Source organism: Lampris incognitus, chromosome 20 (genome assembly GCF_029633865.1).
Source record: "Lampris incognitus isolate fLamInc1 chromosome 20, fLamInc1.hap2, whole genome shotgun sequence".
Classification (NCBI taxonomy): Eukaryota; Metazoa; Chordata; class Actinopteri; order Lampriformes; family Lampridae; genus Lampris; species Lampris incognitus.
Genome location: NC_079230.1, coordinates 24,010,246 through 24,026,774, shown reverse-complemented (window position 1 = coordinate 24,026,774; position 16,529 = coordinate 24,010,246). Strand labels below are relative to the sequence as shown.

The 16,529-nt window shown below is 41.7% G+C and overlaps 1 protein-coding gene across 2 annotated transcripts in view; it reads left to right on the top strand.

Moving 5' to 3' along the window:
• capgb (capping protein (actin filament), gelsolin-like b) overlaps positions 1-16,529 on the top strand; it is a 33,985-nt gene that overhangs the window by 12,207 nt on the left and 5,249 nt on the right. For both annotated transcript variants that reach the window (XM_056300515.1, XM_056300518.1), the window contains exons 3-7: positions 5,248-5,402; positions 9,988-10,146; positions 12,715-12,864; positions 15,193-15,279; positions 15,451-15,583. In XM_056300515.1, the coding sequence (XP_056156490.1) occupies positions 5,248-5,402; positions 9,988-10,146; positions 12,715-12,864; positions 15,193-15,279; positions 15,451-15,583 (684 nt within the window). The remainder of the gene's footprint in view (positions 1-5,247; positions 5,403-9,987; positions 10,147-12,714; positions 12,865-15,192; positions 15,280-15,450; positions 15,584-16,529) is intronic.

Here is a 16,529-nt window from a genome sequence, read left to right as displayed (position 1 = left end):
CAGCCGCTGTGCAGCGCCCGGGGACCAATTCCAGTTCGTCTTGCCCTGCCTCAGTCAGGGGCACAGACAGGAGTACTAACCCTAACATGCATGTCTTTTTGATGGTGGGGGAAACCGGAGCACCCAGAGAAAACCCAATGCAGACACGGGGAGAACATGCAAACTACACACAGAGGATGACCTGGGATGACCCCAAGGTTGGACAATTCCAGGGTTCGAACCCAGGACCTTCTTGCTGTGAGAAAACAGCGCTAACCACTGAGCCATCATACCGCCCATGCTATAGTGCTAAACATACTACACATGTACTGTACATACATGTATAGTTTGTATTGTATGTATTAAAATATCTACTTTTGGGGGGAAAAACACCCTGCCCTTTTTTGTTTTTTTTATTTTTTGCACCCTTTTCTCCCCAGTTATACTTCCGAGCCATCCCGGTCGCTGCTCCACCCCCTCTGCCAATCTGGGGAGGGCTGCAGACTACCACATGCTTCCTCCGATACATGTGGAGGTGCCAGCCACTTCATTTCACCTGACAGTGAGGAGTTTCACCAAGAGGACGTAGTACGTGGGCGGATCACGCTATTCCCCCCCAGTTCCCCCTCCCCCACGAACAGGCAACCCGCCCGACCAGAGGAGGCACTAGTGCAGGGACCAGGACACATACCCACAGCCAGCTTCGAACCTGAAGACACGGACAATTGTGTCTGTAGGGATGCCCGACCAAGTCGGAGGTAACACGGGGATTCGAACCGGCGATGCCTGTGTTGGTAGACAACGGAATAGACCACCACGCTACCCGGACGTCCACTACCCTGCCTTTTCAGTTGGTTGCCTACATCTCTGATTCAGCTCACTTTCTCGATACGTACAAGGAAAGGCCCCTGAAAGCACACTCTTCCTTGCTGGACTTCTCAATAATGATGGCTAGTTTAAGAGAACAATGACTAGGGAAGATAAGCACGACATCAACACAGAACAGAAAAGTCGGCGTGGTTATAATGTGGATTGACAAACCAAAAAAAAAAATTCCGGGAGACAAAAAACCCCCCCCAAAAAAACAAAGTAATTAGCGCAAATTGTGCAAATGTAATATTAAAACTTGGCACAAAGTTTACTTCAGTGCACTTTTAGTATATTATATAGTATAGAAACTAAAAAGTGGACCAATTTATTCCCAAAGAGTAACACGACAGTGTATGTAAAAACTAATTTTTAGTTCCCTAAAGTTTGTATACCTTATACTTAAAATATACTTCAAGTATGCAAAAAAAAATTTCTCAAGGGATGCCTGCCATCTAACTTACAATGAAGGCTTTTAGAAATGGGACAATGACCCACACTGATGTTGCAATTCAAATAGCGGCATACATTAAGGTGAAGCGCAGATGAAGCTTTTCTTCCTAGATCAACAACACTTGTCAACACTGAGGAGTGCAAAGGTCGGGGACATGGTGCCTTCCCAGTATTCCTGTAACAATAAAATGGTTATGTAAAATCCACTAAGAAGAAAAAAAAAATCCAAATGAGAGCCAACAAAAGAATTAATAAAATAAATAATAATAAATAAAATACAATTATAATAAATTAAATAAACAAAAAATTATAAAAATAAATAATAAATGATTAAATAATCAAAAATTATGTAAAAACTGCTAATAAGAAAAAATTCAAATAAGAGGCAACAAAAGAATTAATAAAAAATAAAATAACATTATAATAGTAATAATAACTTAATTAATTAATTAATAAAAATCAAAAACAATAAAATAAAAATAATAACATGATTATGTAAAAACGGCTAAGAAGAAGAAGGAAAAAAAAACTCAAATGAGAGCCAACAACAGAAGTGAAAGTCTTTCATTGAGAGCGGCTGGAGTGAACTGATGAGAAGATATCTTCCAGAAGAGCCAAGACCCACAAGCTTACTTTGTGGGCTGGACATTGTTTGGAAAACAAAAAGGGATGTTTCTGCCTTTTAAGGTACCATGAAACAGTATTTAGAGCATTATAAACTTCTCCGATTTGAAATATATGTAAATGAGGGCGGGCCTTTTATTTGCCTGACAGCCAATCGTGACCGAGCATTTTTAGAAGAATGTGGACATCGATATTCTATTGGCTAGTTTTAATTTGGTGGTAGACGATCACTTGTCTTCACCCAATCTCGCACTCATTCATTTGTAGGCATTTTTGTTAGGAAGTGCCCACAAGTGCAGGGTCACGTAGCCAAAATTGCTTTTGTCAGGAAGAGTAGAGAAAAATTTAATTTCTATAAACACAAACATCAAAACTTTTTTTGTGAATTTCTAGAACATAGTGTTATACAGACGCAAGCTAAGAGCAGACAAAAGAGGTAAAACAAAATACATTTTTCATTCCACCGGACCTTTAAAGTTCGGCGCTGTCTTGCTACACCGCCAGGCAACATCCAGCAACACATTACACACCTAATTAAGGGTCTGCGGTTGAGAAGCTAATCACCCTCCTGCTAATGGTGATGACACATGAGCACTGACCTGGGGCATAATTATGTGAGGAAAGAGGTCAGATGGAGGTGGATGGACAGATGATGAAAGAGAGAAAGAGAGCGCGAGCGAGCGAGCGAGCGAGAGAGAGAGAGCGAGAGAGGAATGGGGGGGGGGGGGTATATAACAGCAACAGTGGGAATAAAATTCCCCAGGGGAAAAAGGGATGGGGCAGTATTTTGTCCCGGGCCCGTTAAAAATGCATGCGACCTGTTACAGTACTCAAATGTGGCTGTTGTTTCCAGCATGTATCCGGTGTTTAGGTAACACTAAGCTGATTGTCAAGGCTTGGAGAGGGCTCTCTCTCCATGCTCAAGCATGTATCCCTTCAAACTCTCAAAACACACACACACACACACACACACACACACACACACACGCACGCACACACACACACACACACAGGTGTTGCCATTGTCAGTCCATCGATGGCAGCTTTGTCTATGGAGAGCCGAACAATGTTTGCTTTGTCATTCTTTTGTCTTTGTGACCCCGCCACCTCTGTCAGCGCTTCCTCTGTTTTCTCACCGTGTCCCTCCATCGATATCTTAGTCAGCTGACATTGTGGTTTGTTTCTTGTCTGTACATGTTCTCTTTTAATCTCTCTTCATGCTCCTTCCGCTCGCCCTTCTTTGTTTTTTTTTTTAATATCCTCTCTTGCTCTTTTTTCTCTCTCACCTCTTTCCATCTGCCCATCTCGCCCATCATGAAAGGCCTTAGATGTGTGGCGGATATAGTCTGATTAGAGATGAACTGCAGAGTACCATCACAGAACAACTAACATCGTGGAAGCTTCCCCGCTGTGCTGAAATCTGGATGTAAACACTGGAGCCTTGAAATGTAAATGCTGTAGCCTTCCCAATATTAAAAATTTGAATATTTGAACATCTTTGAAAGTAATAACTTCTGTCAACATAGTCTAACAACATACATACTCTACATCTGCACCAGTGAAATTATGAATGTAAACAAACCTGTGTTTCCATGGAAAACTCCACAGTGGAGCTTTAAGATGCTTAAGTTGCCTTCAAACATTCATTGCTTGTTGTTTCAACGGGAGTCTAACGCATGGTATGCGTAGCCATAGCGTTCAAGCGGTAAAGTCGTGCGAGTGAAAACCACCACCTGCTCGGTGACTGGACAAGCATTACATTGTGGAGCCATGCAGGCTAAGATTTTAGCTACCTAACAGTTAACTGGTCATTGTTTTACTTTCACTGGGTGATATGAAGACATAATGATAAAGGAAAAGACAAGACTGTTGGGAACATTAACATTTTCTTTGCACATGTTATCAAATTACATGAAACCAAAATTATACCTACCACAGAGTTGCCAACTTTGGTAAGCTGGCCAGACTGAGATTTTGCGCACATGCATCATTTGTTGCTTTCATTCTTCTTTCTGTCATGCACTTAACATTAAACAGCTAACGTAAGCTAGCTGGCTAACGTAAGCTAGCTGGCTGTTTACAGAGCATTTATTCAACACGGAGATAGGTGTCTCACACCAATCAGAGAGTAATTTAAGATGCATCTCCATAGAAACACCCACATAAAAGACCCAGTTTCGAATACTCGCCTGTCTTCAAGAGTCAATGTTGTTCACTTGGTTTAACCAATACTATACAAGAGACTTTGAGACCATTACTATACCAGAAAGACTTTGAGACCATTACTATACCAGAAAGACTTTGAGACCATTACTATACCAGAAAGACTTTGAGACCATTACTATACCAGAAAGACTTTGAGACCATTACTATATCAGAAAGACTTTGAGACCATTACTATATCAGAAAGACTTTGAGACCATTACTATACCAGAAAGACTTTGAGACCATTACTATACCAGAGACTTTGAGACCATTACTATATCAGAAAGACTTTGAGACCATTACTATATCAGAAAGACTTTGAGACCATTACTATATCAGAAAGACTTTGAGACCATTACTATACCAGAAAGACTTTGAGACCATTACTATACCAGAGACTTTGAGACCATTACTATATCAGAAAGACTTTGAGACCATTACTATACCAGAAAGACTTTGAGATACTATACCAGAAAGACTTTGAGACCATTACTATATCAGAAAGACTTTGAGAGCATTACTATATCAGAAAGACTTTGAGAGCATTACTATATCAGAAAGACTTTGAGAGCATTACTATATCAGAAAGACTTTGAGACCATTACTATATCAGAAAGACTTTGAGACCATTACTATACCAGAAAGACTTTGAGACCATTACTATACCAGAGACTTTGAGACCATTACTATATCAGAAAGACTTTGAGAGCATTACTATATCAGAAAGACCTTGAGAGCATTACTATACCAGAAAGACTTTTATATTCGTTGTTCATCTCTGTTGCTGTCGCAGTGTTTTGGTGTGAGATTTGCCTTGGTGTGGTGAGAGTGTGAGACAGAGCCTGAAAGTGTGAGAGTCGGCATCCCTGACCTACCATCCATCAAAACAGACGCCCATGGGTTCTGCCATGTTTACAAAGCATAATTCCTTACTAGCAGAAAATTCCCACTTCTAATGTTGTGAAATGCCAAAACATTGGTCGTTAATCATATGAACTCTTCTCATGAACACAGTAGACATAATTCAATTTAAAGGCATCAATCATCACACTGTCTAGCTTTTTACGTAACGTTTTTTTTCTCTCTCTCTCTATCCCCCCCACCCTCCTCTCCCTGCAGGTGAGAAATCATCTCGTGATGAACAAGTGGCATGTGCCATGCTGGCCACCCAGCTGGACAACTTCCTGGGTGGTGACCCCATCCAGCACAGACAAGTCCAGGGTTATGAGTCCCCAGAGTTCATGACCCTCTTCCCCAGAGGAGTCAGCTATAAGGTGGGGCGCAAAGAAGCCTTAATTCTGCCAACGTCATACACAGGAAGTTAGTTAATAAAGTAATTGTTAATGTACTTCTGGTGGACCTGTAACATCAAATGCCTTTTACGTTTAAAACTCTCACTTTTGCCTGGGCTTGGATTTCTTGTTTGCCACAAGTGCATTTTCTATCTTTTTCTGGAGATGGGTTAAGGGGAGGGGATGGATTCAGTGCAAAATCACAATACAAAGACAAGGTGAATTTCTGGAGACAATTGGACAATGTAATGGCAGGCATACCAGGAGATGAAAGAGTTTTTATTGGGGTAGACTTGAATGGACACGTGGGGGAAGGAAATGGCGGCGATGAGGATGCTACAAGGAATGATATGGCTATAGTTAATACATATTTCCAAAAGAAGGACGATCAGACAGCAACCTATAAGTGTGGAGGCAGAACTATGGCAATAGACTACATTTTATGCAGAAAGCACCACTTGAGGGAAGCTGTGAACTGCAAAGTAATACCAACCAAGTGTGCAACAAAACAAAATAGACCACTGATCTGCCAAATAAAGACAAGCAAATCCAGAGTACAAAGACCAGCAGCATGGAAGATTCAATGGTGGAAGTTGAAAGAGGAGGCAGGCAGGCGAGTGCTAGCAGAATCTCAAGGGGGTAAAAAGAAGGGACAGGAACGTTGGTAGTGGGAGGAAGAAGTGCAGCATTGCATGAAGAAGAAAAAGTTGGCCAAAATGAAAATGGACAAAAATAAGTATGAGCAAAACAAGAATGAATACAATTCAATTCAATTCAAAACTTTATTGCAGACTCAGGGTCCATAACAGACAAACACAAATAGGTAAAAGACAAACCCCAGACAATAAAAAGAGTAAACACAATAAAATAACATAAATGGAACAAATCAGTGTCTTATAAGAAGGCAGCTATACCAGTGGTCCCACTGCCGGGATTGGTAGCGTGTGGCCCTGAATCTTATATTAGTTAAACCCTTGATGATTACAATATCAGAGTCATTGCGCCGGCAAATAAATTTATGCATGAGATTTCTTAGAAGAGCCTGAAAGGTATTGACTCCTGCAGCCACAAACTTGCAGACCAGTGCTACGGGGACTAAGAATGACAAGGTCATCTGCATACATAATATGGTTCACCAAGGTATTACCAATCATGCACCCAGTGTTACAGGCTTTCAACTGCTTGGATAAATCATCAATATATAAATTGTAGAGAACGGGAGACAGAATTCCCCCTTGTCTGACACCATTGCTAACCCCAAATGGGGCTGAAACACTATTACCCCATTTTACTTGCATAGTCTGGTGGGCATGCCAATAAGCCAGAATTCTCACAATGTATTTAGGCACCCCTCTTTGACTCAATTTAACAAACAACACCCTGTGATTAACACGATCAAAAGCTTTAGAAGCATCAATAAAACACATAAGAACTGATGAGTTTTGGCCTCTGTATTTGTTTACAATTTCCTTTAAGGCATACGTATATACATAAGCCAGTGCCGTGTTTAGCTTTAAAACAAAACTGGTTATCCGTTGAGTCGATAAAATTCATGCACTCTATCCAGCAGTATTCTTTCTAGGACTTTTCACAGTATGCTGACTAGAGCTATAGGCCTGTAGTTCTCTAGGCTGCATACTTTACCTTACCAGCTTTGTCCTTAATGTCTGGCAATAACAGTACAGACAACATTGAGCCTGGTAACAAGCCATGGACCATAAAGCCAGTAAAACAAATAGCAAGCTATCCTTGGACTGGCATATTTAAGGTGTTCAGCAGTAACATGATCTAAGCCACTTGCTTTGTTAACAAGACAGCTTGTTTATAGCTTGGTACACCTCGTGTGACATGATCACCATTGAATTATCACTCTCAATATTGTCCACCTTATACAGAGCACTTTGGGCATAGTTGAATAAGGTACTATAATGCTGTTGCCATAACTCAGCAATATTTTCTGTACTGGAGATACCATCAACAGTGCATGGTAGAGATGTTTTATAGTTGTTGAGAGCTCTCACTTCTTTCCAAAAATTAGCAGGATTATTTCTTAGCAGCTTCTTAGCCAGGGAATCTGCCCTCATGGCTTGCTCATTTTTACAGATGAAGCGAATGGCATACTTGTATCTTGCATTAGTGAGCTTCTTGTGTTCAAGCTCAGGCCCTTGTCTGGGTCTGCGTGCCATAACCCACGATTTAAAGGCTTCACGGACTTCTTCATGATACCCAGCTACATACTTGTTCCAACAGGCCTGACATTATGTTTCTTATTTTTATACTTATAGTAGGACTTACTACCTTCTTACAGAGCACTAACAATATCATCATACATGCAGCAGAGATCTCTGCTATGATCTCTCCTAGATTCCTGCAGATAACCACACTTAACCAAGGCCTGTTTAATGTGGGATTTCTCCCCTTCCCTGACCACTGTGTCGGTGGGGACATTGTCAGCTGTCACCATCTTACAATGCTGTGATTGCAAACACTCCCAAATTCTCTGTGACTAATACACATAGCCATTGAAACTCTAGTTAATGGTCACACCCATATTTGCATATGAAACTGGTCATTGGTTTCGGTCGTTATGCAACGGTATTGTTTATAAGGGGTGGTGATACCTGCAATCAGTTTAGACCGAAGAGGTCACTTAGATGAGTGATGAAACGTATATGTCAATAAACGTATCCAGGTGAACTGATTCAACCTTCTTTGATTTTCTTACTTGGATTATTGAGCATGCATCAAGAGAACATACAATAACATTATGGGAGGGAGTTACTGAAGTGAGGAAGTGAGACTTTAGGAAGGAAGTCATGCCTGGAAGAAGTACCACAGATTTGATATTTGTACTCAGGACCTTAGCTGAAAAATACACTGAAGGACAAAAAAAAATGCACTGTGTACTTACTGATTTGGAGAAAGCATATGACAGAGTACCAAGAGAGGAGTTGTGGTATTGCCTGAGAGCAAAGGGAGTAGCAGAAAATAACATCAGCATAATTCAGGACATGTACAAGGACTGTAAGACCGCAGTTTGATTTGCAGTGGGAACAACAGGCGAGTTGAGGTATAGGTAGGACTGCATCAAGGATCGGCGTTGAGTCCTTTCCTGTTTGTGATACTGAGGGACAGCATCATAGAACATCTTAAGAAAGAGCCATCCTGGAGCATGATGTTTGCTGATGACATCGTGCTAGCAAACAAGGACAAGGAAAGGTTGGAGAAAGATCTTGAAGATTGGAGAGAAGTGCTAGAGATCAGAGGACTAAAGATAAACTGAACAAAGTCAGAATACCTGTGTATAAATATGCAAGTAGAAAGTCTAGGACTGACCTTTGGGGGAGAAGATGCCCCAGAAGTTAACGAATTCAAGTACTTAGTCTAAAAAAATACAGACAGAAGGCAGTGGTAAGAAGGAAGTCAAGAAAAGGACACAATCTAGGTGGAATTCATGGAGAAAGGTGACTGGAGTACATTGTGACAAAAGAATGCCGTTGATGGTAAAGGGCAAGGTATACAAATCAATGGTCAGCCCTGCCGTGCTCTATGGTATGGTAGCAGTGACAACAACAGAGAGGTTAGAATCTACATTACAGGTAGCAGAGATGAATACGCTGCGTTGGTCCATGGGAGTAGCTAGAAAAGTCCGAAAGAGAAATGAAGAAGTGAGAACTATGTTCAAGATCAGAGGAATTGATGAGAAATTGAGAGAGACAAGATTGAGATAGTTTGGACATGTACAGAGAGGAGGCATAGACTATATGGGAAAGAAAGTATTGGACATGGAAATAACTGGCAAAAGAAAAAGAGGAAGACCAAGGAAAAGATGGAGGGACCAGATAGAAGAGGAAATGAGGAGGGTGGACTGCGGGAGAGGGATGCGTCAGACAGAAAGCTATGAAGAGCAAAAAAATGCTGTGGTGACCCCTGAGAAGCAGGGAACAAGCCGAAAGAAGAAAATCATGATACAAAGCCATGAACAATCTTAATATTGCAGCATTTCCCCTACATCACAATGCTGAAGTACAATGAACAGATACTGTTAAGAGGTTTGAGTCAACGATTTCTACATCTGTGAATGTTTGAATTTGAATTGTCTGAATGTTTACTCAGGTGAGCATACTCATGTTTTAAGCCTTTGCAATGCATGAGATTTAATATATATGCATTTTGTTATACTTTACATTGTTGCAGTTTTCATGTTTTACTGTAGATATGAGGGCATCAAGCCTTATAGAAATCATAATACCACATCACAATATAACATTATGATATTTAAAAACCACAATATGCATTGAATCGACACTCAAATATTGTAATATCAAATTGGGAGGTACCTGCCAATTCAAAGTACTATCTTTGTCCCAGCCATTAGCACTCATGGTGCTTGTTTGATTCGAACCATGGACAGTTTATTTTAAAATATACTTCTTATGTTTGTGTAAGTGAAGTTTGAATGGATCACATATGCCATGCAGTCCTAAAACAATTATATGTGACCTCACAAAGCCAACTATGTCCCCTTCTTTCCACAAATGATTTATCTTAATGTTTTTACTTGCAGGAAGGTGGTGTGGAGTCGGGCTTCAGGCGGGCTCAGGACTCTGGGACGGTGCATAGATTGTACCAAATCAAAGGGAAACGCAACATTCGTGCCAAGGAAGTGGAGCTGTCCTGGGAGAGCTTTAACAAAGGGGATTGCTTCATTTTGGACCTTGGAGAGGTGAGGAATAAAAGCTTTATTCATTTACAGTGGATATAAAAAGTCTACACACCCCATTAAAATGGCAAGTTTTTATGATGTAAAGAAAAAAAAGAAGCCAAGATAAATCATGTCAGAACATTTTCCACTTTTAAGGTGAAACTGAAACCTATAAAACATTTTAGGGGAGAAAAAAAACATAAAACTTACAATAACCTGGTTAAATTAGTGTGCACACCATTTTTATAATTGAGGATGTGGCTGTGTTCAGAATTAACCAATCACCTTCAAACTCATGTTAAATAGTACAGTTAGTATACACCTGCCATCAATTAATGTGACTGTGATTAACCCCCAATAAAGTTCAGCTGTTCCTGTAGGATTTTCTTGACATCTTATTGGTTGCATCCAACTGCAAAAGCCACGGTCCACAAAGAGCTTACAAAGCATGAATGGGGTCTCAATGTTGAAAGGCATCGATCAGGAGAGGGGTACAAAAAATTTCCAAGGCATTAGATATACCATGGGACACAGTGAAGATAATCATCAAGTGGAGAAAATATGGCACGACAGTGACGTTACCAAGAACAGGACATCCCTCCAAAGTTGAAGAGAATACGAGGTGAAAACTGGTCAGGGAGGCTGCCAAGGGCCTACAGCAACATTACAGGAGCTGCAGGAATTTCTGCCAAGTACTGGTTGCTCCCAACATGTGATAACATGTACTCTCCATATGTCTGGGCTGTGGAGCAGGTTGGCAAGACGGAAGCCTTTTCACACGGGGGGGGGGCAAACATCCAAGCCTGGCTAAATTTTGCAAAAAGATACATCCAGTCTCCCAAAACCATGTAGGAAAATGTGTTATGGTCTGATGAGAACAAGGCTGAACTTTTTGGCCATAATTCCAAAATGTATTTCTGGCACAAAATCAACACAGCACATTACTAAAAGAGCCCCATACCCACGGCAAAACCTGGTGGTGGCGGCATCATGCTTTGGGGCTGCTTTTCTTCAGTCGGAACTGGGGCTTTAGTCAAGGTGGAGGGGATCATGAATATCTCCAAATACCAGTCGATTCTGGTGCAAAACCTTCAGGTGTCTGCTAGAAAGCTGAAGATGAAGCGGAATTTTACTTTTCAGCACAACAACGACCCAAAGCATACATCCAAACCAACAAAGGAATGGCTTCACCAAAAGGTCAGCATTTTGGAAAGGCCCGGCCAGAGCCCAGATATGAATCCAAGAGAATCTGTGGGGTGACCTGAAGAGGGCTGGGCACAGGAGATGCCTTCACAATCGGTTCTACAACGTTTTTACAAGAGAGGGAAAATATTGCCAAGACAAGATTTGCCAAGCTGATAGACTCTTACTCAGAAAAACTGAGTGCTGCAATAAAATCAAAAGGTGTCTCAACAAAGTATTAGTTTAGGGTGTGCACACTTATGCAACCAGGTTAATGTCAGGTTGTTGTTTTTTCCTAAAATGTTTTTCGCTTGAATTTTTACAAGTTGCAATCTCACATTAAAAGGTGGAAAATGTTCTGACGTGATGCATCTTGGTTTCCTTTTTTTTCCATCACAAAAACCTGTAACAGGGGTGTGTAGACTTTTTATAACCAGTGTATGTCTGTGAATCAGCCGAATCAACCATGCATGGATTTTTCCAGCTGTGTCCTGCTGCACATTCAGTTTCAGTCTTTTTTTCATTGTATGTCACAACCCTGTGAAAAATTGTAAAATTTAAGTATATATTTTTAAAGTTTGCTTAAGTATAAAAAGTATTCAATAAGTCTAAAAGTACAAGTAACGTTCATCTTCTGCAAGTACAACGGAATTAAAATAAAAGTACATATGCTTACTTTTAGTTTAAACGACTTATACTAAAAGTGTATTTGTAAACTTTTTTTTTTCTAAGGGACTAAGCAGTTCATCTAGAGTAGTTCAAAGTTGGTTGCCCTTTTTTTTTTTTGCCTCAGTTGTAGTTTTCATGGGAGGGTGTTCACGAACTGTGCTGGGGTCCAAACCAGCAGCTTTTCAGTCACACATCTCCCCTAACCTCTAGACAACTACAGCTTTGTGCTGTATGATATGGGAAATATTATTATCATGATTGGGAATTTTATGTGAAATCAATGTGTGTGTGTGTGTGTGTGTCATGATATTGGCTTACATATGCAAAAACACCATGTTTGAGAATCCAACTAAGGTTCATCACATTGAACTGTCTGGTAATGTAAAGTATAATATCAAGCCAAAACTAGTTTTCACATAATACTTCCTCAAACACTTCAGACACCATTTTGTGAGAAATTTTAGGTAACAGATTCTCACTATCATCAATTTAGACAATAAAATATTGTACCATGATATGACAACATTTGAATTTTTGCCCGATAGAATACCATTGAAAGACAATAAACGATTATATTGAATTCATGCCCAGCCCTACTACTGACTACTGTGATTATATTGGGCAAAACTGACATTAATTTCCAGAGCGGTGACAGGCCCCTGGTAATATGGACATGGAAATAGACATTTGTGTTTTGGGATTGTGTTTGGGGTCTAATCGGTCTTCCTTGGCCCTCAGACCATAATTTCGTGGATCGGCTCCCAGGCCAATATCTTTGAGAAGCAGAAGGTGCGGGAGATCGCCTCACTGATCCGTGATACAGAGAGACATGGTAAAGCCCGCATCAGCGATATCAGTGAGGGGGAAGAGCCACCAGAGATGCTGAAGGTAAACGATGTGAAGACCAGTTCTGCCTCTTTATGGTTATCCTCTCAATTCAGCAATCACTGTTTAGCCATCTTCAAATATCTAAATTTATTCAAAAGGCCTGAGTAAAAGTTGAACTTAGGAAACAAAGTTACTTGCAATCTTCCTCTCTGATTGGTGTTCACTTTCTCTTACTTTTTATCATAATCATGAAGGACATCATCAGTATTAACTGGGATTTGTCACTTTCATCAGTCGGTCAGGTGATAGTTAAGTCGGTATACAAAAAAATATTTTGGAATCCAGACTGACCAAAATTGAAGCAATAGTGTTTTCTGACATCACTTACTTTAATCTTCATGTACTGTCTTTCTACAATATCAAGAATCAGGAACACTTTGTCATTTCACTTCATGCACTTGCGTACATGAAATAAAACGAAATGCCGTTTCCTGCAGCCCACAGCAATACAACACAAAGACAAAAACACATACAAAAACTACAAGAACACACATACCCAAACTAACACCTATGTCCAAACTAAACAAAAAAAAATCACTGTCCAAGGGAACGAACGCCAGCCAGGATGACTGCCGTAACCGCCGGTCTGTATGGGTTAGCAGTTAGCTTAGCTCGCCCTGCTTCCGTGTCCTGTCACACCGCCCTCGGCGTTTCTTCCTCGGGCGCAGCTCCAGGCAGGGGCCGTGGTCCACGGGTCCACCAGATGAAGCAGACCAAGCTCTCCCATCCGATCCAATGCCAGTTCTCCCAGCCAGACACCCTCGACAAACCTCCCCGCACTCCTCACGACGACATCAAAAACACCACAGACAACGCCAGCTGAGGCCACCGCCAGACCGCCCTTGGTGTTATCGGAACTGCCGGTTTGCATGGGCTAGCAGTTAGCTTAGCCTACCCCGCTCTCCCAGCCGATCCAGCGCCAGCTCTCCCAGGCATCAAACAAAGAGAAAAGTTAGACGCAGACATGGACAAAGACACTGCATGGACAGTGCTGGGTGAGGCCACCGCATATGTGAATTCGCGCTGCCATCTTCCAACACCGGCACTGGGTGCGGCCGCTGCAAATGCAAATTCGCGCAGCCATCTTCTCCAGTGTGTGGGGGGAATATATATATATATATATATATATATATATATATATATATATATATATATATATATATATATATAAAAAGATAGATGCTGGGGGAAAAAATTAAGTTGCCCCTCGTTAGCGTCACACACCTAGTTATGGTGGACAGCAACCAATGAGAGGATAGGAAAGATTTGAAAAATTACAACCAATGAGGTAGGTAGTTACGATGCACAGCAACCAGTGGGGGGGGGGTGAGTTTCCTCCGTAGGGTGTCTGGGCTTAGCCTTAGAGATAAGGTGAGGAGCTCGGACATCCGGAGGAAGCTTGGAGTAGAGCCACTGCTCCTTCGCATCGAACGGAGCCAGTTGAGATGATTTGGGCATCTGATTAGGATGCCTGCTGGGTGCCTTCCTTTGGAGGTTTACAGGCACGGCCAACTGGGAGCAGACCCCGGAGTAGACCAAGAACTCGCTGGAGGGACTACATGTCCAATCTGGCATGGGAACGAACGCCTTGGGATCCCCCAAAAGGAGCTGGAGGGCGTTGCTGGGGAGAGGGACATCTGGAGTGCCCTACTTAGCTTGCTGCCACCGCGACCCGACCCCGGAAAAGCGGCTGAAGATGAGATGAGATGAGCAACCAATGGGGGGGATGGAAAACATTACAACCAATGGGGTAGGGGTTGGGGCTTGTTTTGAAAAAGCAAAGATTTAAAGGGCCGGGGCTTGTTGAAAAAGCATACATTTAAAATATAACAAGATAACGTCAAATGAGGTACTTTACATATATATCATTTAGTGGAGTGGTGCAGGGGCACAGTTGGACAGGCAGACAGTTAAAATGTAAAAATATAAAATATATATTAAATATACATGGGTATAAATATAGAATTCCGTTTTTCTATTTTTCTCTTTTTAAAAGCACTCTCCCACTTCAGCTTCTTTCAGCAAATTTCTTTATACTCATGATGTCATCAGACACATCATTTACATACAGCCAATCAGATCACATCATCAAATTATGAAGCCCTGCCCACCTTTACCACCACCTCTCACTCAAATGGCAGCTTGGGAATATTAATGAGGACTAGACCACTCCCTCACAGTTTTTAAACATTTTGATTTTGTTCTGACTTTGAAGAAGCTCAACCCCAAAGAAAAATTTTTTTTTTCAGACACCAATGTTCTGTGGCATTTCTTTTCAATTTTCTTATTCAAACTCACTCCAACCAACCCCGTTATCTTGATGGACAGGTGTTGGGATCCATGCCAGAGCTTGCAGAGAGCACTCCAGAAGAGGACAGCAGAGCAGATGCCTCCAACTCAGCCTATCTCTACAAGGTAACTTCAATTACAAGACGCTGAAGCTTCAGCAATTTGCCAAACCAGCCTTCTTTTTGTGTCAATAAAGACCAAGTTATCTTTTCTGTTCTTTCGTTCATATTACTGGTAAAATAGGACATCCATCTAATTCTAAAAGTTAAAAAAAATTCTCGTGTGTGTACTCCACAGGTGTCTGATGCCACGGGTTCAATGACGATGACCAAAGTGTCAGAGAAGTCCCCATTTGCCAAGGAGCTGCTGGTGCGTGATGACTGTTTCATCCTGGACAACGGAGCCAACGGGAAGATCTTTGTCTGGAAAGGTGAGGACATACTTGACCCTCAAGCGATGACTTGCACCCACTGAAATGCATACTGGGCGATGCAAGTGATACTGAATATCTCATTGAATTAACCTTTAATGAGCATCATGAAAATGCTGACTATCATTCTAATGGTGAGGTGACATTGAGGCGAGACAATAGTTATTAGAGCAGCTCAGCCACGTCATCACTTTCTAGGACAAAATTAGCTGCAAGATGGCCGATGGTTCACGTGGCAAAATCCCCATTATATTTTCGCGTTTGAAAAAAAACTACATCTCCCAAATAAGATCAGCGTTTCACACACAGTTAAGTCACTTTTTAATTTTGTGCTCCAAGTTGAAAGCTTTCTTATAGCAGCACTATTATGATCCCCCCCCCCTTTTTTTCTCCCAGCCAATTACCCCACTCTTCCGAGCCGTCCCGGTTGCTGCTCCACCCCCTCTGCCAATCCGGGGAGGGCTGCAGACTACCACATGCCTCCTCCGATACATGTGGAGTTGCCAGCTGCTTCTTTTCACCTGACAGTGAGGAGTTTCACCAGGGGGACGTAGCACGTGGGAGGATCACGCTATTCCCCCCAGTTCCCCCTCCCTCCGAACAGGCACTCCGACCAATCAGAGGAGGTGCTAGTGCAGCAACCAGGACATACCCACATCCGGCTTCCCACCCGCAGACACAGCCAATTGTATCTGTAGGGACACCCGACCAACCCCGAGGTAACACGGGGATTCAAACCACCGATCCCCATGTTGGTAGGCAATGGAATAGACCGTCACGCCACCCGGACGTCCCATGATTTTTAAAAAAATTATATTCTTATTCAAATTTTACAGTAGTTACAGGGCATTACAAACAGCAATAGCCCCCACCCCCGCCCCCAACTCCCTTCTTCAACCTGTAACAACAGAAGAGAGAATGGTAAAAGCAAAAACAAAAAATAAAT